The sequence below is a fragment of the Sturnus vulgaris genome, unplaced genomic scaffold, assembly GCF_052056855.1.
Source record: "Sturnus vulgaris isolate bStuVul1 unplaced genomic scaffold, bStuVul1.hap1 Scaffold_195, whole genome shotgun sequence".
Lineage (NCBI taxonomy): Eukaryota > Metazoa > Chordata > Aves > Passeriformes > Sturnidae > Sturnus > Sturnus vulgaris.
In genome coordinates, this window is record NW_028276170.1 from 3,483,563 (window position 1) to 3,511,524 (window position 27,962).

General features: G+C 50.0%; 2 protein-coding genes across 7 annotated transcripts; both read left to right on the top strand.

Annotated features, from left to right (window-relative positions):
• The first annotated feature begins 53 nt into the window (after positions 1-53).
• On the top strand, positions 54-27,950 carry LOC148218009 (class I histocompatibility antigen, F10 alpha chain-like). 6 transcript variants are annotated; one of them, XR_015800603.1, is made up of 8 exons: positions 54-188; positions 2,222-2,485; positions 11,566-11,838; positions 12,063-12,335; positions 12,428-12,535; positions 12,634-12,669; positions 12,790-12,840; positions 13,179-13,431. XR_015800603.1 is itself a non-coding variant. In XM_088158106.1 (8 exons), the coding sequence occupies exons 1-8, from the start codon at positions 116-118 to the stop codon at positions 27,709-27,711; spliced, it is 1,074 nt and encodes a 357-aa protein (XP_088014232.1). In that variant the 5' UTR covers positions 54-115; the 3' UTR covers positions 27,712-27,950. The 6 variants fall into 6 exon arrangements, 2 of the variants coding, with proteins under 2 accessions (XP_088014232.1, XP_088014233.1); XR_015800604.1 differs by having other exon boundaries at positions 13,182-13,431; XM_088158106.1 differs by lacking the exons at positions 12,634-12,669; positions 12,790-12,840; positions 13,179-13,431 and adding exons at positions 27,019-27,054; positions 27,180-27,212; positions 27,698-27,950.
• On the top strand, positions 24,036-26,505 carry LOC148218010 (class I histocompatibility antigen, F10 alpha chain-like). The gene is made up of 2 exons (XM_088158018.1): positions 24,036-25,637; positions 25,964-26,505. The coding sequence occupies exons 1-2, from the start codon at positions 25,334-25,336 to the stop codon at positions 26,503-26,505; spliced, it is 846 nt and encodes a 281-aa protein (XP_088014144.1). The 5' UTR covers positions 24,036-25,333.
• Positions 27,951-27,962: the final 12 nt, after the last annotated feature.

Sequence of the window (27,962 nt, forward strand, 5' to 3'; positions counted from 1 at the left end):
CAGGAAATATCGGCGCCAATGGCGAGGCAGGAGGCTGCTCTGAGGGCGGGGCCAGTGCTGGGGGTGGGGCCAGTGATGGAAGCGGATCCAGGCAGGCTCGAAGCGGAGCAGCGCCATGGCTGCAGCGCTGGGGCTGCTCTTGGGGCTCTTGGGGCTGCTCTTGGGGGGCCCGGGGAGCGCGGGGAAAGGTGAGTGGGACTCTTGAAATCGCGACCCCCCTGAACGTCCGTTTCCGGGCACCAGGAAACCCCTAAACCTTCATTCCCGGGTAGGGGAACGCCTGGAATCCGCAGTTTGGGTCCTGTGACCCCTCATTAATCCCCTTCCCCAGCATCCAGACCCCCCTGTACCCCCATTTCTGGGCATGGGGACACTTTTGAGTACCAATTTGCGGGCAGTGGGACACTCCTGAACCCCCTCATCTTGCACCGGGACCCCCTTAAACCCTCATTCCTGGGGATCAGGATCCCTTTGAACCCCGAATCGCGGACCGGGAAACTCCCTGAACTTCCATTTCCGGGCACCGGGAACCCCCTTAACCTTCATCCTCGGGTACGGGAAATACCCCCCTCGCCTATTTTGGGTCCTATGACCCCCCCATCCCCTTTCCCGGCATCAGGACCCCCCTGTACCCCCATTCCTGGGCACGGGGACCCCCCTGTACCCCCATTCCTGGGCACGGGGACCCCCATGAGCATCAATTTCCGGGCACCGGGATCCCCCTGTACCTCCTTATCTGACACCGGCACCCCCATAAACCCCCATTCCCGGGGATCAGGATCCCTTTGAACCCCGAATTGCAGACCAGGAACCCCCCTGAACCCCCCTTCCTGGGCAGCGGGAACCCCCTAAACTTTCATTCCCGGATTGGGAAAATCCCCTGAATCCCCTGTTTGGGTCCTGTGCTTCCCATACATTTCCCCAGCACAGGGACCCCCCTGGAACCCCTTATCTGGCACCGGGACCCCCCTGAATCCTCATCCCTAGGGATCAGGATCCTTTAAACCCCGAATCGCAGCATGGGAGCCCTTCTGACCCCCATTCCTGGGCACTGGGACATCCCTGAATCTCCATTTCCGGGCCTGGGACCCCCCTGCGCCTCATTTTCCGGCATCCCGCTTTTCCCAGGCCCCATTCCCGCCCTTTTCCTTGATCTTTGGACCTCCTAGAATTCCCAACTTTCGTGTCCCCCCCCGTTTTCCACTCCCGCCGCTTCCCGAAACGGCGTCCCAGAGGGTCCCCGGTGACCCAGGGCTCTCAGGAGGGTCGTAGCGGGGATCCAATGGGATCCAGATGAACTCCCTGGAATTCCCCCTTTCCCCCATCCCCTCCCCCACCGCTCTCCCTCGCTCTTTTTCCTGTCTCCCAGGCTGAGCCTTCAGGATCCGCTCGCCTCTCCCATCCCCAGACCCCCCTTTCCCGTGACCCAGGGACCCCCTGGCCCCCCATTCCTGCCTTTCCCAGCTCCCAGGGCCCCCATTCCCTCAACACCGGGGACCTCTGGACCCTCTTTCCTGGGCACAGGGACCCCCTGGATCCCCCATCCCGCCTCTCCCAGACCTTTCCTTGAACCTTGGACCCTTCCCAGCTCTCCTGGGTCTCCCCATTCTGCTTCCTGCCCCCCCAATCTCTGCATCCCCCCGTTCTTCACCCCCTCCTCGTCCTGCAGGGGGACCCAGTGGCTCCAGGAAGGCCCCTGGGGGGTCGTGGAGGGTCTCAGGGAGGATTCTGGGCTCTGGGACCCCCTGAATTTTAAGTCCTGGGCACTGGAACCCCTCTGCACTCCCTTATCCCATACCATTTCCCTCCTGCACCCATTTCCCATCCATCCCATCTTTCCCTTTTCCAGACTCCCCTTTTCCTTGACACTGAGACCCCCTGGACCCCCATTCCTGATTTTTTTAGCCCCTTGCTCCCCATTCCCTCTGCATCAAAGACCCCCTGAGCTACCCATTCCATCCATCCCGGGTCTCCCTGCCTTGTGACTCCTCTTTCCTTGGCATTGGGGACCCCTGGACTTTCTTTCCTCAGCACAGGAATCCCCTAGAACCCCCATCCCACCTCTCCCCATGCTTGTATTCCCCTTTCCTTGACACTGGGCGTCCCCTGAGCACCCGTTCCTGGACACTGGGTCCCCATGCACTCCCTTCCCACCTCTCCCAGTTCCTCTTTCATTGATCCATGACCCCCTCAACCCCCCCAAATCTCTGTGTCCCCCCAGTTCTCCACTCCCTGCGTTACCTGTCTGTGGCGGTGTCAGAGCCCAGCCCTGGGATTCCTGAGTACGTGACCGTTGGGTACCTGGATGGGATCCCCTTTGAGCGCTACGACAGCGAGCGGGGCCGGATGGAGCCGCTGACACAGTGGATAAAGGATGGAGTCGAGCCGGGATATTGGGATGGCCAGACCCAGACCTCTGTGCAGAACCAGCACATGGATGCCTGGAACCTGGAGACACTGCGGGACCGGTACAACCAGAGCTGGGGTGAGTGGGAGGATCTGTGGGGCTGGGATAGATCTGCTGCCCGAAACCCCAAGTAAAACACAAACTAACAGAGTGTCAGTTTATGCGGTGCTTTATTCAGGGCCCGGGCACCTGCGGACTCGCGTCCTAAGTCAGGATCCCACTGGTTCCCTTTTTAGAGGGTTTTTATACCCTTTTTACAAATGGTTTATGTGCAGAAGTACACATTCTTCTGTAGATACATTCACCTTGAAGATAGCATTTTGGCGTCATAAATCTTACATGGTTGCTTATCTTAGGACTAGAGTGTTCTCCCCCTCAATCTCTCTCTTATGCCACTGCCCACCACCAGTACTTTATTTATGTTTATACTTTAACCTTATCACTAACGGTTCTGCATGCTCTCAGCACAGCACATTCCTAAGTTAGTTTCCCAGGGCCTACTCTGGGGACTGCAGTCTCCAAGCCTTAGCATTACTACTACTATTATGGTTTATACACTTTATATTCTAATATTCAGGATTTCTAGTCCATACGGTAACAACTCCCCCCTTTTGAGCATTCTTTAGAGTCTTCTGCAAGGATGCTCAATTCTTCCAAGTGATAGTTTCTAGATATGATGGTGGAGGGTTGTTTCAGGAAGTTGGTTGAATCACTTCTTTTCGAGTCAGGGCCTTCATGATTTGCCGTGTATGTGTTCCTTCTTTAGCAATTATTCCTAAAAGACATCTATACATAATCACAATTACTACAATGATTATTACAATCATTATTCCATTTTGAATAATTGAGGATAACCAACCAGAGACCTGGATTCCTAAAGAACTGAATAAAGCTCCAACCCAATTATGTTCTGCATTCTTTTGTACTTCATGTATGTTTAGTTCAATTCGCTCCAATTGACCTATATCCTTTTCTACTTCCTTCGTGACATTTGGGATATGTACACAACAGTGATCATCCCTTCCTTGTAAATATCCACAAACTCCGTGTTCCTTTAATAAGAGCAGATCTAATGCCATTCTATTCTGGATTGTCATCCTGGTTGTGGCTTGTAATTGTATATTAAGATCTCTAAATCCCTTTTTTGTTACTGCTGCCAATCTTTCTGTCTGCTCTAGTAATTTATATAACATTTCCCGGTTTCTATATGTAGATACAGGTGCAAATAAAGATTCAAGCATCCAACCGAATTTTACACTTTCCCCTGGCTCATGCCATTCATTCTCTAGATTTACTGCTTCGACTGTCTCAGGGCTTAATCCTCTTTTCGTCCTTTTCTCTTGGTCCTCCTTGGTTAATTTGGACTGTTTCCAAAATGGACATAAGGTTGGTATCCCTAACGTTATTTGAGTAATCGGACCACCTATCGGTAGATGTGTAGTCCATTGGCCATGTCCCATTGCCCAGACTGAATTTCCGGGGCTTCGTACTGTGGTTGATTGACAATCTTTCCGAGCTCCTTTTAATTCTCCCGTTATTGTATGGTTGTATCTCTGACATTCACATCCCCATTTCAACAACACCCGGACGGGTACTAATCCAATTTGGGATTCTGGGGTATCACAGGTTATGACTTTACTACAGTTCCAACCTGATATTTGGGCTAGTCTGTTGTGGTGCACTGTTTCAGCTTCGAGGGCCCCTGGATGTTCCTGTTTTCTTGACCACTCGATACACCAGTGTATTGATCCGATATAACTATAGGGTTCCAGTAGGCTAGGACCCCAAATTGCTTTCCATTGCTCCCACTCTTCTTTCCCTTCTTGACACACTATCTCATGATAATAATCTACTACAGGTTTTCTTCTTTTCTGATTTACTTCAAATGTGCACCACGCAACATTTTTGTATTGACCTATTTCAGTGAATACAGAATTTGGTAATTTGAAACATTCCGATCTTTGCCTTGGGGTTGACCATTGTCTTCCATAGGTATAAACTTCTTCTACTATTCTAGTGCGATTTCATAGCTCTCTGTGGCATTTCCTCGTTCCATTTACTATTTTTGGGGGCATTTCTCCTAATGGGATGATTCCCCACGGTATAGGGTCACTTGCTGCCTTTGGCAAGGGCAAACACGCTGTTATCGCTGTTACATTTTGCATTTTCCCAAAATCCCTAATTAATCCCACTACCAAATTCTCTTGCCCCAATTCCTGTTTCTCATTTTTCATTTCTTTTGCTTGTTGGACCATTCTAGTTTCTCTCATCCTGCAAAGATTCCCTAATTTGAGAGTGCAATTGATTCTCAATGAAGGACCATCCCACATGTCAATTCTCATACTTGTGGGTGTTACTTGTATTGGATAAGAATACCCTTTTGTCTTAAAACCCTCCGCCAAAATTTTTACATCTAAGTTCCCATAATCGAAGCTTTCCCTGATCCATACCATGCATGAAAATTGACCAACCTGGGCTTCTTGCAAGTGTGAGATCATTAGGGTAGTATTACCTTTCTGCTGTTTCATATCCCAAATTGTCACAATCCCTTCTGAAAATACCTTATTTGTAGTGATCAATTTCCATTTCGTCTTTACTTCATCGAATCCAGCTCCCTGGTTATCAGAAAACAAACAGGTTAGATTTACATTTGCCCCTTGTGGTACAATCACTGTTGGTTTAGGAACAGTAACTTTAACAAAGGCATCTCCGATACGAGCAATGCTCAACATTAACATCGCAATCAAGGCCTTGCCCTGAACACCAGTTTTGTGTTGGTTAAAGGTTGGACTTCCCATCGTGATGGGACTTTCTTGATTCGGGTGTAGTGTATCCAATTGTCGATCCCTTGGACCTTTACGGCTGTGTATGTAGTCATAATCACTTGTCGGGGGCCGTCCCATGTTTCTTTTAGTGGTTCCACATTCCAGTTTTTTATGTAGACTTGGTCTCCAGGCTGTATATCGTGGACGGGATTCTCCAGAGGCAAAGGTCGATTCCACTGCAACGCCCCCCGTAGTGCTGTAAGAGTCTTATTGAGAGACAAAATGTAATTTACCAGTACCTGATCTCCCACCACATTAGGGTCCCCTTTGTAAGTTGCAGCATGATAGGGTTTGCCGTATAAAATTTCATACGGACTTACTCCTACCTTGTCTCTAGGTTTGATCCTGACCCTTAACAGAGCTAAAGGTAATGCTTGAGGCCATTGTATCTTTGCTTCTTGGCAGATTTTCTTAATTTGGCCTTTTAGTGTCTGATTCATTTTTTCTACTTGTCCACTAGACTGAGGTCTCCAAGGTGTATGGAGATTCCATGTTATCCCAAGTACCTTAGCCACTTCTTGCACTATTCCTGACACAAAATGAGGTCTCCTGTCTGAGGACATCCCTAGTGGGATTCCAAACCTAGGGATGATTTCTCGAAGTAAAGTTTTAATCACTTCTTTTGCTTGGTTTGTTCTACATGGGAATGCTTCTGGCCAGCCTGAGAAGGTACATACATAGACTAAAACATACTTATACCCCTGTGCTTTTGGTAATTCTGAAAAATCTATCTGCCAATAATCTCCTGGTTGTGGGCCTATTTGCAATTTTCCCATTTGCACTTGCCTACGTGTCATTGGGTTGTTCTTAATACAAACTGGACACATTGCATTGATCCTTTTGGCCATTGTTAACATCTGATTGGAGATTATTTCTTGTTTTAGAAATTGCACTAAAGCTTCTGCTCCCCAATGGCATTTGTTATGTTCAATTTCTAATATCATTCTCATTATTTTTGTTGGCAATATCACTTGTCCTACGGCAGTTACATACCATCCGGCCGCATTCTTCTTAGCTTGTACTAGCCGTGCTAATTTTTCGTCTTCTGGTAGGTATACTGGTACTTCGTCCATGAAAGCTTCCGCAGGGTTGGTACGTGCTGGTAGCAACGCCATTTGGGTCCATACCTCGCGAGCAGCCTGTCTGGCTGCTCTGTCAGCCAGACGATTTCCCTGGAATGCTCTTTCTTCTCCCTGCTGGTGTCCTTTTACATGCATTACTGCCACCGCCTGGGGCTTATGTATTGCTTCCAGTAGTTGCACAATTTGTTCTCGGTGTTTAATTGACGAACCCTGTGAATTTAATAGTCCTCTCTCCTTCCATAATGCCCCATGTACATGTATTACCCCAAATGCATATTTAGAATCAGTCCAAATATTTACTCTTTTCCCTTGACTTAATTCCAAGGCTCGGATGAGGGCTTGGATTTCAGCTTTTTGTGCTGATGTTCCGGGAGCCAAGGCTCTGGCTTCTATAACCTGTCTTAGAGTTACCACTGCATACCCGGCGTACCTGGTTCCATTCTCCACGAAACTAGATCCATCGGTATACAGCTCCCATTCAGGTTCGTCTAAGGGCTCATCCTTTAGATCCTTGCGGGCAGCGTACACCTGTTCGATGGTCTCCACACAGTCGTGTACCAGGTTGCCTTCTTCTTGGGTGGCTCTAAGAAATTCGGCTGGATTGAGATGGTTAGTTACCTTCATTTCAACATCATCATGTTCTCTAAGGATTGCCTGGTATTGCAGCATACGGCTGGAGGAGAGCCAATGCCCCCCTATTTGTTCCAAAACTGCTATTACCATATGTGGGACAAACACTTCCATTTTCTGCCCCATAGTCAGTTTTCTAGCTTCTTGTATCAGAAGCACTGTTGCAGCAACAGCTCTAAGGCAGCCAGGCCATCCAGCGCTTACTGGATCCAGTTGTTTTGAGAAGTATCCCACCGGGCGCTTCCATGTTCCCAATTTTTGTGTCAACACCCCAATCCCCAGTCTTTGCCTCTCATTTACATATAATTGAAAGGGTTTTGTGAGATCTGGCAACCCTAATGCAGGTGCCTCTTTTAGAGCTTGCTTCAAGTTCTGAAATGCCTTTTCTTGTATTTTATTCCATTTAAATTCAGGATTCTTGACTGCCTCATACAGAGGTTTTGCTTGTAGTCCAAATTCTGGAATCCACAACCGGCACCACCCTGCCATTCCTAAAAAGGACCTTAACTCTTGTGGATTTCGAGGTGTTGGTATAGCACATATGGCCTGGATCCGGTTCACCCCTAATTTCCGAACTCCTTGTGATATCTCGCATCCCAAATAAATGACTTGTGTTCTTACCAGCTGGGCCTTTTCTTTTGACACTCGGTATCCAGCTTGTCCGAGCATGTTGAGGAGTTCAATGCTGAGTCTTCGACAGATGTCTTCTTCTGTTGAGGCTAGAAAAATATCATCTACGTACTGTAGAAGAATAAATGAGGAAGGTGACTCCTTTACCTGGGTTAGTCTCCATTCTTCCAGTTTCCGGGCTAGTTGGTTTCCGAAGATGGTTGGAGAATTCTTGAATCCTTGTGCTAAACGTGTCCAGGTGAGCTGTCTTTTCCGTCCTGTAGCAGGATTTTCCCATTCGAAAGCAAAAATTTTCCTACTTTCAAATGCCAAAGGGATACAGAAGAATGCATCTTTCAAGTCAATTACTGTGAACCATTTAAATATCTCCGAGACAGCTGTTAGCAATGTATATGGATTTGCTACTACTGGATGAATATCCTTTGTTATATTATTGATTGCCCTCAGATCTTGAACTAACCTCTACTTACCATTGGACTTCTTTACCGGAAATAGGGGGGTATTGAATTCTGATTCACATTCCTGTAATATCCCTAAACTAACAAACTGATCTATTAAGGGTGCTACTCCTTTCCGAGCCTCTAGTTTCAGAGGGTACTGCCTTATCCGTACGGGTTGTGCTCCTTCCTTCAATTCCACAACTACCGGTTGTGCTGCTTTTGATTTTCCAGGAATCCCTGTTTCCCATACCCATGGTACCACAGCCTGTTCTATTTCTGTGGGGATTTCTGTTGCCTCTACTTCTTTCACTGTAAATAATTTGGCTATATTATCTTCTGGAATTTCTAATTTTACTCTTCCTTTTTCAAAGATTATTTTTGCCTCTAACATTGATAACAAATCCCTCCCCATTAGTGATTCTGGGCTATTTGGCATGTATAAAAATTGATGATCAAATTCTTTCCCCCCAAACTTTATATCCAACGGACGTAAAAATGTCCTTTCTTCCACCTGTCCTGTAACCCCTACCACCCGAATGGTAGAATCACTTAGAGGTCCTAATTTGGTGTTAATTGCAGAATATGTAGCCCCCGTATCTACTCTAAATTCCAATGGTTCCCCGTCTACTTCTAAGACTACCTTCAGGTCCCGATCTAGTCAGCTTTGATTCTGGTAGCTTCCCATCATAAAGGCTTGGGTGTCACCTTGTGGCCCTCCCCGAACTGCACTTGAATTATTTATCAACCCCTCCCCGCTATTCAGCCCGAATCCCATACCTTGATTAAGTGGACATTCGTTTTTCCAGTGTCCTCTGTTCTTGCACAAGGCACACTGATCCAATCCCAATCTCATTTTTCCTTGTCCCATTTGTAATTGGTTTGGGAATCCCCTTCCACCCATCGAAATTCCTCCCCTAGCCATTCCTCGTCCCCGTCCGCGCCCCCGGCCACCTCCCCACATACCATTCCCCGTTATCTGCTGTAGTACTGCCAACATACTAGCTTGTTGCTTCTTAGCAGTCTCTTTTTCCCTATTATTATACACCTTCCACGCAACTTCTAAAAGTTTATCCAAATTCCGTGTATCTTCCCCTTCTAATTTCTGCAACTTTTTCCGAATATCCTCTTGGGATTGTCCCATAAAAATTAAAGCTAGCTGCAATTTCCCTGATTCCCCTTCAATTTCCAAACTGGTATATTTTCGAGCAGTTTCCTTAAGCCTTTCTAAGAAAGCTGACGGGGACTCATTTTTCTCCTGCCTTACTGAATATAAGTTGGACCAGTTTAACGTCTTAGGTATCCCGCTCCGTATTCCTTCTATCAACAATTCTTGATAAGCCTTAAGTCTATGGTAACCCCCTGTTGAATTAACATTCCACTCTGGATCCTCCCGCGGCACCAAATCATTTAATGTACCATCCGCTATTTGCAACCTAATCATTTCTCATGCCATTTCCCTCATAGCTTTAAACACCATCTCTTTCTCAGTAGAGTCCATTATTGTATCCAGTAAGACCTGTAAATCATTCCAGTCTGGATTCTGTGTTTTAATCACCATTTTCACTACCCTTGTCGCCCGTTCAGGATCCTCCCGACAAGCCCCCACAGACTGCTTCCAAATTAACAAATCATTAGGAGAAAAAGGAACTTTCACCATTACTCGTTCCCCGTGGGGTCCAACCGCTTCCCGCAACAGAGCCATCAATTGTGCACCCCTTTTTCCCTTCTTCTCCCGCCCGCTACGGGTCCTTTCACATAGAGGAGTACGCGGCTTATCAACGACTTCTCCTTTCTCTAAATCCCCCCCCTTTTCTTCCCCATTCATCTCTTCGTCTGACTCACTTGATTCACTCTCTTCCGGGGGGGTGCACTAGGTGCTACCAACAGAGAAACATCCTCCTCAGGGTCTGACAACTTAACAGAATACTCCTTCCCTTTCTGCCACCCTTTGCAGCCCGCACAACCATCTTGTTGCTGTTTTTAAGACCATAATGCCACACTCCTTCTGCCATTCTGGCTTATTTTTCAAATAATAAAACAAATCAAGATACGGGATTTCTTCCCATTTCTCATTATTTTGTAAGAAATGCATAAGAGGAGTTATAATATCAGGATTTAGAGTACCATTTCGGGGCCATTGCATACCCTCAGGTTCGTATTGGGGCCACACATGATTACAAAAATCAATCAATTTCTTTTTACTCAGTTCTTGACCAAATTTCCCCACCTTCCAATGTTGCAACAAACAGCCCAAGGGTGAATCATTCGGAATTTCCATCCCCGAACTAGCCAGAACTTTAAAGGTTTTAAAAGGCATCATAACACTCACACTCACACACTTTACTATTATTTCCACACTCACACACCCTTTACCACAATTCTTGCCTTTCTCGTCGCCGCGAGTGGCAAGTGCTGGATCTGCGCAATCACTGTTGCGTCTGACGACCAGCGCCTAGGCTTCCTTTCCACAACCTTTAAGACGTCCTTTGCCCCCGGTGCGGGATCACCGTCCCGTCTTAATCGGCGGGCTTTCCCTTTCAATAAAGAATAAAGCACCTTGCGGGCTTACCTCACAGTCGTCCGTCAGGCGCGGGGTCGGGCACGGGTTGATGTCTCCCCAGAAATCACCTGGTGCCGGCGTGGAGTAGATCAGCTCGCGAACCGCCCCTGCCGCCTCCGGAGTCCTGCCGCGGTCGCCAAAACTGCTGCCCGAAACCCCAAGTAAAACACAAACTAACAGAGTGTCAGTTTATGCGGTGCTTTATTCAGGGCCCGGGGACCTGCGGACTCGCGTCCTAAGTCAGGATCCCACTGGTTCCCTTTTTAGAGGGTTTTTTATACCCTTTTTACAAATGGTTTATGTGCAGAAGTACACATTCTTCTATAGATACATTCACCTTGAAGATAGCATTTTGGCGTCATAAATCTTACATGGTTGCTTATCTTAGGACTATAGTGTTCTCCCCCTCAATCTCTCTTATGCCACTGCCCACCACCAGTACTTTATTTATGTTTATACTTTAACCTTATCACTAACGGTTCTGCATGCTCTCAGCACAGCACATTCTTAAGTTAGTTTCCCAGGGCCTACTCTGGGGACTGCAGTCTTCAAGCCTTAGCATTACTACTACTATTATGGTTTATACACTTTATATTCTAATATTCAGGATTTCTAGTCCATACGGTAACAGATCTCTGGGTTGGGATGGGGATCCTTGGGATGGAGGTGGGATTTGTGGGGCTGGGGTGTGAATCCATAGGGTTTGGATGTGGATTCTCAGGGCACGAAAGGGGCTGAGATGGGGATCCATTAGGCTGGAATGGGATATCTTTTGATCCATGGATCTGAGTGTTGCTCCCTGTGTTTGGGATATGGATCCATGGGGTTGGGATGGGATCTGTGGAGTTGGGTTGGGATCCAGGGGTTAGGATGTGGATCCATGGGCCTGGGATGAGGTTCTGTGCGTCTCCATCAGACTCTGGGGCTCCAAAGGGCTGGAATGGGGCTCTGTGGGGCTGGGACACAATTCCATGATTCTCTCTCCCCCCAGGTCTCCACACATTGTTGCGAGTTTACGGCTGTGACCTCCTGTCTGACGGGAGCATCCGTGGATCCCGCCAGGATGGCTACGACGGGTGGGATTACATCTCCTTTGACCTGGGATCCAGGAGATTCGTGGCGGCCGACAGCGCTGCTGAGATCACCAGGAGGCTCTGGGAACATGAGAACGAGGCTGAGGAGTGGACGAAACACCTGGGGCACGTCTGCCCGGAATGGCTCCAGAAATACATCGGATATGGGCAGAAGGAGCTGGACCGCAAAGGTGGGAGCAGAATTCTTGAGGGGATTTGGGAATGGAGGACATAGAAACATGGTAATTCCTGTGAGAATTCCATGGGAAGATCTTACCTCCATCCCATTGCATTGGGAATTCCATGCGCAGATCTCACCCCCATCCCATTCCAGTGGGAATTCCATTGCCAGATCTCACCCCCATCCTATTCCCATGGAATTCCATGGATGTCTCTCACCGTTATCCCATTCCAGAGCCCCCTGATGTCCATGTGTCTGGAAAAGAGGAACACGGGACGCTGATCTTGTCCTGCCACACGTACGGATTCTACCCCAGCTCCATCGCAGTCAACTGGATGAAGGGGGATGAAATCTGGGATCAGGAGACGGAGTGGGGCGGGATCGTTCCCAACAGCGACAGCACCTTCCACACCTGGGCCAGGATCGAGGCGCGGCCGGAGGAGCGGGAGCAGTACCGGTGCCGGGTGGAGCATCCTGGAATGTCAGAGCCCGGGATCTACGGTTGGGGTGAGGCTGGGAATGTGGAATGTGGGAATTGGGAATTTGGAATGCCCAAATGGGGATTCCCCTCCCTCTCCTCACCGTCCTGCATTTCCCAGACCCAACTTCTGGCGGGAATCTCACTGTGGTGGTCGCTGTGTCCATCATCACTGCCGTCATCATCCTCATTGTCCTCATTGGATTCATTGTCTGGAAGCGCCAATCCGGTAACACACGGGATGGGGGCCGGGAAGGGGCACGGATCCACCCGGCACTGTTCTGGGAATCCTGTGCCACCAACACTGATCCCACTGTTTCTCCACAGGGAGGAGGGACAGGACTGGATGAAACATAGCAGCTGGTGAGTACCAGTGGTGGATCCAGCTCTGGATCCCCTCTTTGTGGATCCTAGGATGGATCCTGGGGTTAATCCCAGTTGTGTGATCCGTGCTGGAATCTCATGGATCTTCTCTTTCTGCAGGAAAAGATGTGGGAACCAACGGCTTGAATGCAGATACAGAGCGGGATCAGGGTGAGATTCCAGAGGAGGACTGGGGCAGGATGGACTGATTGGGATCATGGAGGAATTCTGGATCAGAGCAGGATCAGATGGAATTGTGGAGTGGGATTGGGGCTGGATTCTGAAATAGGGATCACGATGGATGGATGGATGGATGGATGGATGGATGGATGGATGGATGGATGGATGGGGCAGGATGAGGGAGGGATTCCAGAGGGCTACTCGGGCAGGATTGGAGGGGGATCAGGTAGAATTCTGGAGGAGCTCCTGCTCTCCATGGGCTCCAGCCAGGTCCATCCTGCCGGATGCAGACAGGGACAGGGTGGCACCGTGACACTTTCTCATCCCAGCAGGAATCACCGCCTGAGCGATCCATGGAGCTGGATCCAGCCCCTTCCCTCTTCCCAGGAAACCAAGAGCTGCCAGCAGAACTCATCCTGCTGCTCCCACACACCCACAGCTTTTGCTAATGGATCCATTTCTGATTTTCCAGTGTTTTGAAGCCTGGAACCACAAATATTCCCAAAGCTTTAGTTCTGCTGTGAAATTATCCTGATTTGGGGCTGTAAATCCTGCTTGGGGCAATAAATCTGAGTTCCCTCCTCCAGTGTCTGGCAATTCCTCTCTGGGAGCCAGGAACGTGGATGGGGACACTGGGGATAGGGATGGAGACAGCAGGAATGAGAATGGGAACACCAGGAAGAGCATTCGGACACCAGGAATGGGAATGGGGACACCAGGAACAGGTTGGGGACAGCACGAGCAGGATGGTGACAGCAGGATTGGAATTGGGACTTGCCAGCCACATCCAACTCCATCCCCCAGGATTCATTTCCTGCTCCGTGTCCCAGGTCTCCCCAGGAGGGTTTGGCCACGTTGGGCTCCTGGAGGGGCAGTGGGATGGGGGGAGGGGTCAGGCCAGGCCTCACTGTCCCCAAAGGTCCTTGAGTGTCCCAAAATCGGGGCTCGGGATCTTGGAGAAGTTCCCTGGCCATGACACGAGCACGAGATGGCCGTGAGATGAGAGTGACCATGACACAACCACGGCCCTGACCAAGAGATGATTTGGACCAAGAGATGACCATGGGTTGGCCGTGGCACAACCATGGCCTTGAGGTGACCCTGATGTGATCATGGCCATGTGATGACCATAAGGTGACCATGACATGATCATGAGGTGACCATTACAGTGAGATGACCACATGCATAAGATGATGGTGATCAGGAAAGGACCATGACCATGAGATGGCCGTGACCATGAGATGACCACAAGATGATGGTGACAATGAGATGACCACAAGATGACCTTGACACCACCATGGCCATGAAATACTGAAGGCTGTGAGATGACCATGACAGGATCTTGACCTAGAGGTGGCCATGAGATGACCCCAACACACCATGGCTGTGTGCTGATCAAGACCATGAGATGATCATGACACAACCGTGGCTGTGAGATGATTGTGACCATGAGGAGACTGTGAGATGACCATTAGGTGACCATGACCATGAGATAATGGTGATGACCATAACTGTAGGAAATAAGGAACGCCTTACAGAATAAGGACCTTTTCTATCTTTGTTAAATCCTGTGCACTTCCGTTCACTTTTATCCACCAAAAGGCACTCTGGGAAGGGCTCAGCTGCGGGTCAGATGGCCAGAGAGTGGGGTGGTGGTCACCTCGTGTGTGAGGCAGTGATGGGCTGGGAAGATGCGTGGACACCACAGGATCAGAGAGCTGATTCTGTGAAGGGACTCGTCAACAGCGACACCGCAGTGACAGGCAGCCAATGCGGGCTTGCTTCAGACAAGTTTGGGTTAAGTTTCAGTTAAGTTTGAATGACACAGCCAGAGCAGCATAAATGATGGACCACCTAACTGGGAAAGGACAATTTAGCCAACCTGAGGAGGAAGCAGCAGCAGTCCCCAGGCAAGTACGTGGTGAAGTTAAAAATTTTTATTAAAAGCATTGGTCTATGTACCAGATGGCAGCAATCTTAACTCGGAGTATAATAATATTAGGCAAGAGCCTATTGGAATTTGTAGACCAGTTCACACAAGCATTGGAAAAACAAATTCCCGATGCTAGGACCAGGGACAAGCTGTTAGAGACATTGGCAGTAGCTCATGGTAACTCCGAGTGTCCAAAGGTGTTGCACGCCCTGCCACGAGAAACACCACCAATGATCCTCCAGATGATCGAGGCGTGCAATCGTCTCGGGATGAATGTGGCAGCAGGACAGACCCAGGCCATGGGGCAGGGAGTTGCAAAAGCCCTGGTGGCTGTGCAGTTTCCTTTTAAAACACCACAATCACAATAACAACCCACTTGCTTTCGATGTGTTCCACAGGGACATTTCTGAAAAGACTGTCCACAGAGAAAAGGAGATACCCAGTTCCTGGTCAAAACCAACCCCAGGCTAAACAGTTTTCTTCTAAAGGCAATTTCCCCAGGCAACCACCAAAAAAACTTCCACCAGAGTGTGAGCTGTCCTCGTGCTGTGACAGAAATCCTCAAGCTGATGATGCTGATGACCATCAGTGTTAGTAAAAGAGCCTGAAACAAATCAAATGTTAGGACCATTTCAGTTAATAACTGGGGGAATGGATGGGGTTGTGTCTCCAGAGATAGAGGACCTCAGTGGATACCAGCCAAAACCATCAAACCTTACCTACAGCCATTAATGGACTGCCCACCAGAAAGTTCCAGTACTCCCAACTCCTAACAGCGAGCCTTTAGCGAACATAACACACCAGGAGACTTTATGTTTATCTGTTGCCACCCCAAATCACCCCTCTTCAACATGGCTGGTAGGTCTGGCCATAGATGAGTGGCCAGTAAATAAAAAGGCCATTCGTAATATACAAAGGAACAGTCCCATTGGTAAGCTGAAATACAATCCTGTAGATTTTTGGGATTCGTGGCCTCTCAATCTTCCACATGCACCATTAGAGGGTCAAGAATTGGAACTGTTTGGCTCAGTTCAAATGGATTACTGCAATAGCTTTCGTTATAGAAAAAGAGTTCAATTGGTAACATCTAATGGTGCTAAGCCCCAAATTGTAAAACCAGATGAACCAGCACCATGAGATGAGCATGACTGTGACCATAATACAACCACAGCCATGGAATGATCAATGTCAAGATATGATTCTGACCATGAGTTGATCAAGGGACAGCCATGACCATGACACGGCCACAGCTGTGAGATGACCATGATGTGATTGTGTCCATGAGATGACCATGAGGTAACAATGAGATGACCATGAGCATGAGATGATTGTGACCAAGAGATGTCCATGAGATGACCACAACACACCATGGCCATGTGGTGATCAAGACCATGAGATGATCATTATGATGAGATGACCACAACCACTGAAGAACCATGACTGTGACACAACCACAACTGTAAGATGACCATGATGTGATTGTGGCGATGAGATGACCATGAAATGACCATGAGATGACCATGACCATGTGTCTTGGTTTCAAAGACAGGTATTTGCTAAGGGAAGACGAGAACCCCTTTTTCTGAGATGTAGAGTTCAACCCCCTCCCTTCTAATTATTATAGTTTCAAATCAGAGGCTTTCAGGCAGAAGATACGGGGATAGGAAAAGCAGTTCTTTACTCATATATCTAACAAGGCAAACAGCAGAAACAACAACAGCTATAAAAACTGACAACAAAACAGAGCAGTATAGCTCAGTTCCAATCCCTTTATGGTCACAGGCTCCCTCTCCCTGCGCTCAGTTGCCGGTGCTGAGGGCAGGGCAGGTCCCGCGCAGTTGAGGAGGGCTGGAGTGACGGTGGCAGCGGCCCGGGGTGAGAGGGATGGAGGAGCGACTCCCCCCTCACGGTGTTGGTGGTGGTGCTCAGCAGAGTGCCCAGAGTTAGTAGGATGAAGTGGGAAAGCAGCAGAGCGATGTCCGACAGCAGGGAACGTGGCTCCTGGCGCTGGGATGGCGGGGAGGATGCTTGGTAGGAGACCCAGCCGTCTTCCTTCCACGAGCGAGCGAGAGAAGGAGAGAATGAGAGCGAGCCCAGGCCCCTGTCCCACCTTTCCTTTTCCAGTCTCCCGCTATCTCCCACGCCCCCGTGAGAGAAAACTACTGCTACTAAGGTGTAGCCACAAATACTCAGCATAACAATGGGAAAAATTCCACAGAAAGAAAAGGGAACAATTCAACCCCCAACACCATGCAATGATGTCCTGGGGTACAATGCAAAAATGTGTATTCTATCACCATCTGTTAAAATGTGGGAGGGGTGGTGATCCTTATCTCTGTAGGAGATATCCTCTGCTGATGTGCCATCTGATAAGATCGGGGGATGATCATCGTTATCTATTCACAACCCATCCTTCCTCCAGAAGATATATTCCGTTAATGGGCCATTAAGTCCTATTGTGTGACTGATAAGATTACATCATCCCATTGGGAGATGCCCCAACCAGGGGCAGGAGCCAAGCCTTTCCTACCTAGATAAAAAACTGGGGTTTGGGACCCGAGGGCAGACCTTTCTACTGGATCCCAGAGGAATGTTGGACCTTTTCCACATCATCGCTGGATCTTCAGAGGAAAACTGCACCTTCTACAGGAGCACTGCTTCAACAGAACCACATCTGTCATCCAGGAGGACTGCAGCCACCATTTATAGGGACTGCTACCAACACCCTGACTGACAGGGTGTCAGGTTGTATTTCTGACTGTGTTGGTGGTTGTTTCTTTTATATTATTGCATGTATTTTATTTTTTCTCTTTTCTCCTATTAAATTGTATTACTGACTTGGAGTCTCGCACTGGTTTTACTTTCAAACCAACACACCATTACAGTGAGATGACCACAAGCATAAGATAATGGTGATAAGGACCACGACCATAAGATGGCCATGACCATGAGATGACCACAAGATGATGGTGACAATGAGATGACCACAACACACCATGGCTGTGTGCTGATCAAGACCATGAGATGATCATGACACAACCATGGCTGTGAGATGATTGTGAACATGAGGTGACTGTGAGATGACCATTAGGTGACCATGACCATGAGATAATGGTGATGACCATAACTGTAGGAAATAAGGAACGCCTTACAGAATAAGGACCTTTTCTATCTTTGTTAAATCCTGTGCACTTCCGTTCACTTTTATCCACCAAAAGGCACTCTGGGAAGGGCTCAGCTGTGGGACAGATGGCCAGAGAGTGGGGTGGTGGTCACCTCGTGTGTGAGGCAGTGATGGGCCGGGAAGATGCATGGACACCACAGGATCAGAGAGGTGATCCTGTGAAGGGACTCGTCAACAGCGACACCGCAGTGACAGGCAGCCAATGCGGGCTTGCTTCAGTCAAGTTTGGGTTAAGTTTCAGTTAAGTTTGAATGACACAGCCAGAGCAGCATAAATGATGGACCACCTAACTGGGAAAGGACAATTTAGCCAACCTGAGGAGGAAGCAGCAGCAGTCCCCAGGCAAGTATGCGGTGAAGTTAAAATTTTTTGTTTAAAGCATTGGTCCATGTACCAGATGGCAGCAATCTTAACTCGGAGTATAATAATATTAGGCAAGAGCCTATTGGAATTTGTAGACCAGTTCACACAAGCATTGGAAAAACAAATTCCCGATGCTAGGACCAGGAACAAGCTGTTAGAGACATTGGCAGTAGCTCATGGTAACTCCGAGTGTCAAAAGGTGTTGCACGCCCTGCCACGAGAACCACCACCAATGATCCTCCAGATGATCGAGGCGTGCAATCGTCTCGGGATGAATGTGGCAGCAGGACAGGCCCAGGCCATGGGGCAGGGAGTTGCAAAAGCCCTGGTGGCTGTGCAGTTTCCTTTTAAAACACCACAATCACAATAACAACCCACTTGCTTTCGATGTGTTCCACAGGGACATTTCTGAAAAGACTGTCCACAGAGAAAAGGAGATACCCAGTTCCTGGTCAAAACCAACCCCAGGCTAAACAGTTTTCTTCTAAAGGCAATTTCCCCAGGCTGCCATCAAAAAAACTTGCACTGGAGCATGAGCCGGCCTCGCGCTGTGACAGAAATCCACATGCTGATGATGCTGATGACCATCAGTGTTAGTAAAAGAGCCTGAAACAAATCAAATTTTAGGACCATTTCAATTAATAATTGGGGGAAGGGATACAGTTGTGTCTCCACAGATAGAGGACCTCGGTGGATACCAGCCAAAACCATCAAACCTTACCTACAGCCAATAAAGGACAACCCACCAGAAAATTCCAGTACTCACAACTCCTAACAGCAAGTCTTTAGCGAACATAACACACCAGGAGACTTTATGATTATCTGTTCCCACCCCAAATAACCCCTCTTCAACATGGCTGGTAGGTCTGGCAATAGATGAGTGGCCAGTAAATAAAAAGGCCATCTGTAATATGCAAAGGAACAGTCCCATTGGTAAGCTGAAATACAATCCTGTAGATTTTTGAGATTCGTAGCCTCGCAGCCTTCCACATGCACCATTAGAGGCTCAAGAATTGGAACTGTTTGGCTCAGCTCGAATGGATTACTGCTTTACCTTTCATTATAGAAAAAGAGTTCAATTGGTAACATCTAATGGTGCTAAGCCCCAAATTGTAAAACCAGATGAACCAGCACTGTGGGATGTTTCTCCCCACCATCCAAGGTATAAAAATGAGAGCCTATGGTGCAATTATACCTCATGACATCCATCTAAATCGATGCCCCTTTGCAATTACCACCAGGCACGTTTCTTATTTGTGGGGACAGAGCATGGCCTGCCATTCCATCTCGTATTAAAGGCAGCCCATGTAGCCTTGGTAGGCTTGCTTTACTAACTCCCAATGTCACAACACTAATTGGCAATGACAAAAATAGGGAAATAAACCGCTTTGCACATCAGTTCCAATTCGACTGTACCAGTGAAATAGAATTTTGGAATAGAGGACAGAGGATTGTTGCCTCTGCTTTTGTACCGTGGGTAGGTGCTGCACAAGCAATAACGCAATTAGGAAAATTAGGATGTTGGTTATGTAAATAAACCAATGCTACTTCTATCTCTAAATGACCTTTTAACAGATGTTGACAGCCTAAGACACACAACGTTACAAAACAGAGCTGCCATAGATTTCTTGCTGTTGGCACACGGATGCCAAGACCTCGAAGGCATGTGCTGCATGAACCTTTCAGACCATAGTGAGTCTATACACAAAAGTATTCAAGTCCTCAAAGATGGGAGTCAAAAAGTTAAGAATTTATGATGACAAAGACTGGTTTGATGGACTCTTTAAAAGTTGGGAAATCAAGGGGTAGGTGTTGTCTATAATGAATACGGGGTTACTTATCTTCATAATTGTTGTCATTATACTGTGAGTTGTTCCTTGTCTGTTAGGATGTTTTTACAGAGTTTTACAAAAATCTTTCAGTTCTATTTTTACAGTTAAACAGAAAGGGGGAGATGTGGGAGTCAGCCTGACCAGTATCCCAGGACAGGCAACCATCACCAAAGAAAAATTATATCCCAACCCTAAACTTTGGGAGGCATTTGTTTAAGTTGTGGTGACCTCAGAAGAATGTTATGAAGAGTTATGGGATTGCCTATGTTAATACCTCATGCATATTCCTAACCCTCATTTCCCAGTTAATTATCACCTCTCCCAGTTCCAGACTGTTCTCCCTTCCTTGTATCCCCATTGGCCCTCAGCTGATGCAATGTTCCACCCAACCTACCCCATTGGATCCTACCTGCCCTTACTCCACCTCTGCCCCACTTTCCCCTTTCCCCATTGGACCCTAAGCTCAACTCTACCCCCTCCCTTACCCCATATTTACACCTTGGACCTCCCTGTATCTTTGTCGTCAACCCCAGGCTCCTAAAGTGACCTTGTCCTCTCAGTTGTTGTATTTGGATTTTTGGGCCTCATCCCACATTTACTTTCATTATTAATAAATTTTTTTATGTTTCTGAGTTGTGGTTGTTGTTCCGTTCTTCTTTAATTTTTGCCACTTCTGCCCTGATATCTGCAAAGCCTAAAAAGGATTGTTGGAGACCACCCTCGACCCCTGATATGAGATGACCATGACAGAACTGTGGCCATGAGATGACCATGACCATGAGATGACCATGACACAACCATCATCCTGAGATGACTATTACAGTGAGACGACAATGGACATGAGATGATGGGGATCAGGAGATGACCAAGAACAAGAAATAACCATGATGCAACCATGACTGTGAACGAGATGATGGAGATCAGGAGATGACCATGAGGTGACCACAATATGACCACTGCTATGAAATAATTGTGGCCACAGGATGACCATGACCATGAGATGATGGCGATAAGGAGATGACCATGACCATGAGATGACCATGACCATGAGGTGACCATTACTGAGAGTTGACCATGAAGATGAGATGATGGATATCAGGAAATAAATGACCATGACTGTGATGATGACATGACTGTGACTGTGAGATGACCAAGAGACGGCCATGACTATGAGAGGACTGTGACCATGAGATGATGATGACACAGCCATGTGGTGCCCAGGATCATGCAGTGACCATGAGATGACCATGACACAACCATGGCCATGAGGTGATCAAGAAATGTCCATGACTGTGACCATGACATGATGATGACTGTGAGATGACCATGGGCATGAGGTATTGTGACCAAGAGATGACCACGGCATGCCCATGACCATAACATGATCCTGGCCATGAGGCGACCATGAGCATGAGATGGTGGTGATTGGGAGATGACCATAAGATGACCATGAGTGACCACGTGATGAACATGAGCTGACCACGATCTGGCAATGGTCTGGATCTCCCCAGATCCCATCACTCCTCTCACCTCCCAATTGTTATAAATGAGAGACAAAAGTCTCGATATTCAGCAAAATTTAGATTGCTTTATTTGATATAGAAAGAGCAAGCAGCGCTGGGGAACGTGAGGGGTCACCGCCCACTCCACACTCCATCCAACCTTGGTTTACAGCCTCTTCTTATACTATGGTTTCTCATTATAATCATTAATTTTGGTTTTTTTCTGTCATAATTTTGCCAAGTAAGCAGTGGTGGTCGAATAAACATCTGTATCCAAACTCACAAAGCCTCTGGGCGATAGTCAGTCTCACAGATAAACATCTGGTCTTTGTAGACAACCACCAGGGAAATCTGGAAGTCTGGTCCTTGAGATAGGCAGCAGTGATCAAACAAAGGCAGGAAGGACTATCCGGAAGTGTGATTTTGCAAGCTGGCAGCAGATATAACTTATTTGGGAAACATAACACAACACAACATAACGTAACATGGTGATTTAAAACAGAATGATTTAATCATATATTTTCCTTCATCTAGCGTCCATGCTTCACTTCAGACCTTAGTATTCTGGTTTATACGAACCCCAAGACTTTTGTGATTAACACGAATCTTTTATCAATTACCACAACGGGAACCCCTGAACCCCCATTTTTGGCACGGGGACAGCCCCGTACTCCTTTCCCCTGCACCCCCTTATCCGAGACTGGGATTCCCCCGCACCCCCGTCAGTGCTCTGAGACACCCCTGCACTCCCATTCCCGGCCATGCTGCCCTTCCCAGACCCCAGATGCGCCCTCTTCCTCGGCTTTTGGACCCCCAGATCTCCAAAATTTCTGCGTCTCCCCAGTTCTCCATTCCCGGCGCTTCCTGGAAGGGCGTTTCAGAGGGTCCCCCGGGGTCCCGGGGGGTCCCAGGGGATCTCAGAGGAGATCCAGTGGGAACAGATGAATTCCCTGGAATTCCCCTTTCCTCCCGTCTCGATTTCCCTTCGCCCATCCTGTGTCCCCGGGATCCGCCCGCCTCTCCCAGCCCCAGCTCCCTCTTTCCCGTGACTCAGGGACCCCCTGGACCCCCATTCCTGCCTTTCCCAGCTCTCAAACTCCACTTTTCTCAAAACCGAGGACCCCTGGACCCCTTTCCTGGGCACAGTGACCCGCTGGAGCCCCCATCCCGCCTCTCCCAGTCCTTTCCTTGAACCTTGGAACCTTCCTGAATCTACCAGTTCTGCTCCTGACTCTTGGACGCCCCCAGACCCCCCAGTCTCTGCGTCCACCCCAGTTCTCCACCCTCTGCTCGTCCTGCGGGGGGTCCTGGGAGGTCCCGGAGGGGATTCAGAGGAATTCCCAGGGTTTCCTCTGTCCCCTCCCCCTCCTCGCGTTCCCCGATCACTTTCGCGTCTCCCGAGCTGCGGCTTCGGGATCCGCCCGGGGACCGGTGACCGCCCCCGGCACCGGGACCCCCCTGAAACCCCGTTGCTGGGAACAGGGACCCCCCTGCACTTCCAATTCCGGACGAACTCCCCTTCCTGGGCACAGAGACCCCCTTGAACGTTCATTTCGGGGCACCGAGACCCCCTGTACCCCCTTGCCCAGTCGAAAAATACCCTGAACCCCCTTACCTGGAACGTGGAACCCCCTGAAGCCCCATTCTCGTGCACGGAAACCACCCCCGAAACCCCATTTCCTGGGAACCGGGACCCCCTGAACCCCGAGTTACCGGCATGGGAACTCCTAGAAAACCCCATTCCTGGGCACGGGAACTTCCCTGAATCTTCATTTCGGAGGAACTGAGACCACCTTCCCCAGTTCCGGGACCCCCTGAACCCCCATATTCAGGACCGGAACTCCCCTGAACCCCCAATTCCCGCGCACCAGAACCCCCTGTATCCCCTTATCCAGCACCGGCACCCAACTGAACCCCTTCATCCAGCACCAATGTCCCCCCGCACCCCTTTCCCGACCCTCTCCCTCTCGGAGACCCCAGTCCCCCTTTTCCTTGATTCCGGGAGCCCCTGGACCCCCATTCCTGCCTTTCCCAGCCCCCACTCTCTATTTTCCTCAACCCGCGCCCCCCCTTTCCTGGGCACAGGGACCCTCTGGACCCCCCATTGCCCTCAATCCCCTTTCCTTGATCCTGGGACCCCCTGAACCCCCATTACTGGGCATGAGGACACCTCCTGCACCCCCTTATTCGGTACTGGGACCCCCTTCTGGATCCCCGTCACGTCTACTGGGGCCCCCTGCACCCCCTTCTCGGGCATTTCGCCCTTCCCAGACCCCGGACCCTCCCTTTTCCTTCACCTTTGTACCCCTGGATCTCTCAAATTTCCGTGTCCCTCCAGTTCTCCACTCCCAGAGCTTTCTTAAGGGGGGTTTCAGGGAGTTGCAGATAGTTCTCAAAGGGTCGCCGGGGAATCGCAGCGGGGATCAGAGGGATCCAGAGGAATTCTCTGGGATTCCGCCGACCCCTCTCCCCACCGCGCTCTCTCGGTCTCTGTCGCTTCTGCGCCCCAACCTGCGAGACCGGGATCTACCCGGCGACTGATGACGTCACTGAGAGATACTGCTGCCATTGGCGGACAGGAACATGCGGCGCCAATGGCGGGGCCGGAGGCCGCCCTGGGGGAGGGGCCAGTGCTGGGGCGAAGCCGGGCGGGGGGAGCCGAGGGGAGCCGGGGGGAGCCGGGCGGGGGGAGCCGGGCGGAGCCGGGCGTGCCCGCAGCGGAGCAGCGCGATGGCTCCAGCGCTGGGTCTGGGGCCGATTTTGGGGCTCCTGGGGCTCCTCTGGGACCCGGGGGGAGCGACGAAAGTTGAGTGGGACCCCTAAAACCTCGACCGCTCTGAACTTCCATTTCCGGGCTAAACCGTAAACCTTCATTCTTGGACTCGGGAACCTCCCATAGCCACATTTTGGGTTTTGTGACTCCCCCTTCCCCGCCACCGGGACCGCCCTGAACCCCCTCATCAGGCACCGGGACCGCCCTGAACCCCCATTCCTGGGGATCAAGATCCCTTTGCACCCCGAATCGCGGTACGGGACACCCCCTGAACCCCTATTCCTGGGCACTGGGACACCCCTGAATCTCCATTTCAAGGCCTGGGACACCCTGCACCTCCTTTTCGGGCATCCCCCTTTCCCAGACTTCAGTCTCGCCCTTCACCTTTGCCTCGGACCTCCCAACTTTCGTGTCTCCCCCGTTTTCCACTCCCGCCGCTATTTGAAACGGGGTCCCAGAGGGTCCCGGCCGCCCCAGGGGTCTCAGGGGAGGTCGCAGCGCGAATCCAATAAGATCCAGATGAACTCCCTGGAATTCGGCCTTTCCTTCCGTCCCCTCCCCCACCGCACTTCCTCGGTGTCTTTCCTGTCTCCCAGGCTGCGTCTCCAAGATCCGCTCGCCTCTCCCAGCCCCAGATTCCCCATTCCCCTGAACCAGGGACCCCCTGGACCCCCATTCCTGCCTTTCCCAGCTCCCAAACCCCCCCTTTCCCTCAACACCGGGGACTCCTGAGCCCCGTTTCCAGGGCACAGGAATCCCCTGGAACTCCCATCCCACCTCTCACAGTCCTTGTATCCCCCTTTCCTTGATAGTGGGAGTCCCCTGAGCCACCATTCCTGGACACTGGGACCCCATGCACCCCCTTCCCGTCTCTCCCAGTTACCCTTTCATTGATCCATGACCCCCTCAATCCCCTCAAATCTCTGTGTCCCCCCAGTTCTTCACTCCCTGTATTACTTGGATGTGGCGGTGTCAGAGCCCAGCCCGGGGATCCCTCAGTTCATGATGATTGGATACCTGGATGGGATCCCCTTCGTGCGCTATGACAGCGAGCGGGGCCGGATGGAGCCGCTGACGCAGTGGATAAAGGATAGAGTCGGGCCGGGATATTGGGATAGGGAGACCCAGATCTGCGTGGGGAACCAGAACATGGATGCCAGGAACCTGGATATACTGCGGGACCGGTACAACCAGAGCAGGGGTGAGTGGGGGGGATCTGTGGGGCTGGGATAGGATCTGTGGTGTTGGGATGGCATCCATGGGACTGGGGTGGGTTTCCATGAGGCTAAGATGGGGATCCATAGGGCTGGAATGGGATTTATGAGGCTTGGATGTGGATTCACAAGGCACCAAGGGGCTGAGATGGGGATCCATTAGGCTGGTATGGGATATCTTGTGATCCATGGGTTGGGATGTGGATCCATGGGGCTGGGATGAGGCTCTGTGGATCTCCATCAGACTCTGGGGCTCCATAGGGCTGGAATGGGGCTCTGTGGGACTGGGACTCTGTGGGTACAATTCCCCCAGGTCTCCACACCATACAATGGCTTTTTGGCTGTGAGCTCCTACCTGATGGGAGCGTCCGTGGGTCCTTCCGGAATGGCTACGATGGGCAGGAACTCATTTCCTTTGACCTGGGATCCAGGAGATTCGTGGCGGCCGACAGCGCTGCTGAGATCAGCAGGAGGTACTGGGAAAGTGAAACGAACGAGGTTGAGAGGCAGGCGAATTACCTGGAGCATGAATGCCCAGAGTGGCTCCAGAAATACGTCAAATATGGACAGAAGGAGCTGGACCGCAAAGGCGGGAGCAGAATTCATGTGGGATTTGGGAATGGAGGACTTGGGAACGTGATAATTCCGGTGGGAATTCCACAGGCAGATCTCACCCCATCCTATTCCAGTGGAAATTCCATGGGCAGGTCTCACCCCCATCCAATTCCAGTGGGAATTCCAGGGGCAGATCTCACCCATGGACTCAATAGAATTCCATGGATGTATCTCACCGTTATCCCATTCCAGAGACCCCTGATGTCCATGTGTCTGGAAAAGAGGAACACGGGACGCTGATCTTGTCCTGCCACCCGTACGGATTCTACCCCAGCTCCATCGCAGTCAACTGGATAAAGGGGGATGAAATCTGGGATCAGGAGACGGAGTGGGGCGGGATCGTTCCCAACAGCGACGGCACCTTCCACACCTGGGCCAGGATCGAGGCGCGGCCGGAGGAGCGGGAGCAGTACCGGTGCCGGGTGGAGCATCCCGGAATGTCAGAACCCGGGATCTACGCTTGGGGTGAGGCTGGGAATGTGGGAGTTGGGAATTTGGAATTCCCAAATGGGGATTCCCCTCCCCCTCCTCACCATCCCACATTTTTCAGAGCCAACATCTGGCAGGAATCTCACTGTGGTGGTCGCTGTGTCCGTCGCTGCCATCATCATCTTCATTGCCCTCATTGGATTTGTCATCTGGAAGTGCCAATCCGGTAACGCACGGGATGGGGGTTGGGAAAGGGCATGGATCCACCTGGCACTGTTCTGGGAATCCTGTGCCACCAACGCCGATCCCACTGTTTTTCCACAGGGAGGAGGGACAGGAATGGATGCAACATGGCAGCCAGTGAGTACCAGTGGTGGATCCAGCTCTGAGTCCTCTCTGTTTGGATCCCAGGATGGATCCTGGAGTTATTCCCAGTGGATTAACTGGATCTGTGCTGGAATCTCATGGATCTTGTCTTTCTGCAGGAAATGACGTGGGAACCAACGCCTTGAGTGCAGGTACACAATGGGATCAGGGTGGGATTCCAGAGGAGAATCGGGGCAGAATGGACAGATTGGGATCAGGGAGGGATTCTGGATCAATGCAGGGGTCCAGAGCAGGATCAGATGGAATTGTGGAGTGGGATCAGGGCTGGATTCTGGAGCGGGATCAGGTGGGATGGATGGGGCAGGATTGGTGCAGGTTGGATGGAGCAGGGTGAGTTGGGGTGGATGGATGGATGGATGGATGGATGGATGGATGGATGGATGGATGGATGGATGGAGTAGGTGTGGGATGGATGGAGAGGGATTGGGTGGAATTCCAGAGTGGGATTAGGGCAGAATGAATGGGGCGGGATCACGTGGGATGGATGGAGCAAGATTGGGGCGGGATGAGGTGGGATTCCGAAACAGCTCCCACTCTCCATGGGCTCCAGCCAGGTCCATCCTGTGGGATGGGGACATGGAGAGGGTGACACCGTGACCCTCTCTCATCCTGACAGAAATCATTGCCTGAGCGATCCATGGAGCTGGATCCGGCCCCTTCCCTCTTCCCAGGAAACCAGGAGATGCCAGCAGAGCTCATCCCACTGTTCCCATCCACCCTCAGCTTTTGCTAACAGATACATTTCCCATTTTCCAGTGTTTTAAAGCTAAGAATTACAAATATTCCCAATGCTTTTGTTCTGGTGTGAAATTATCCTACTTTGGGCAATAAATCCTGCTTGGGGCAATAAATCCATGTTCCCTCCTCCAGTGGCCGACAGT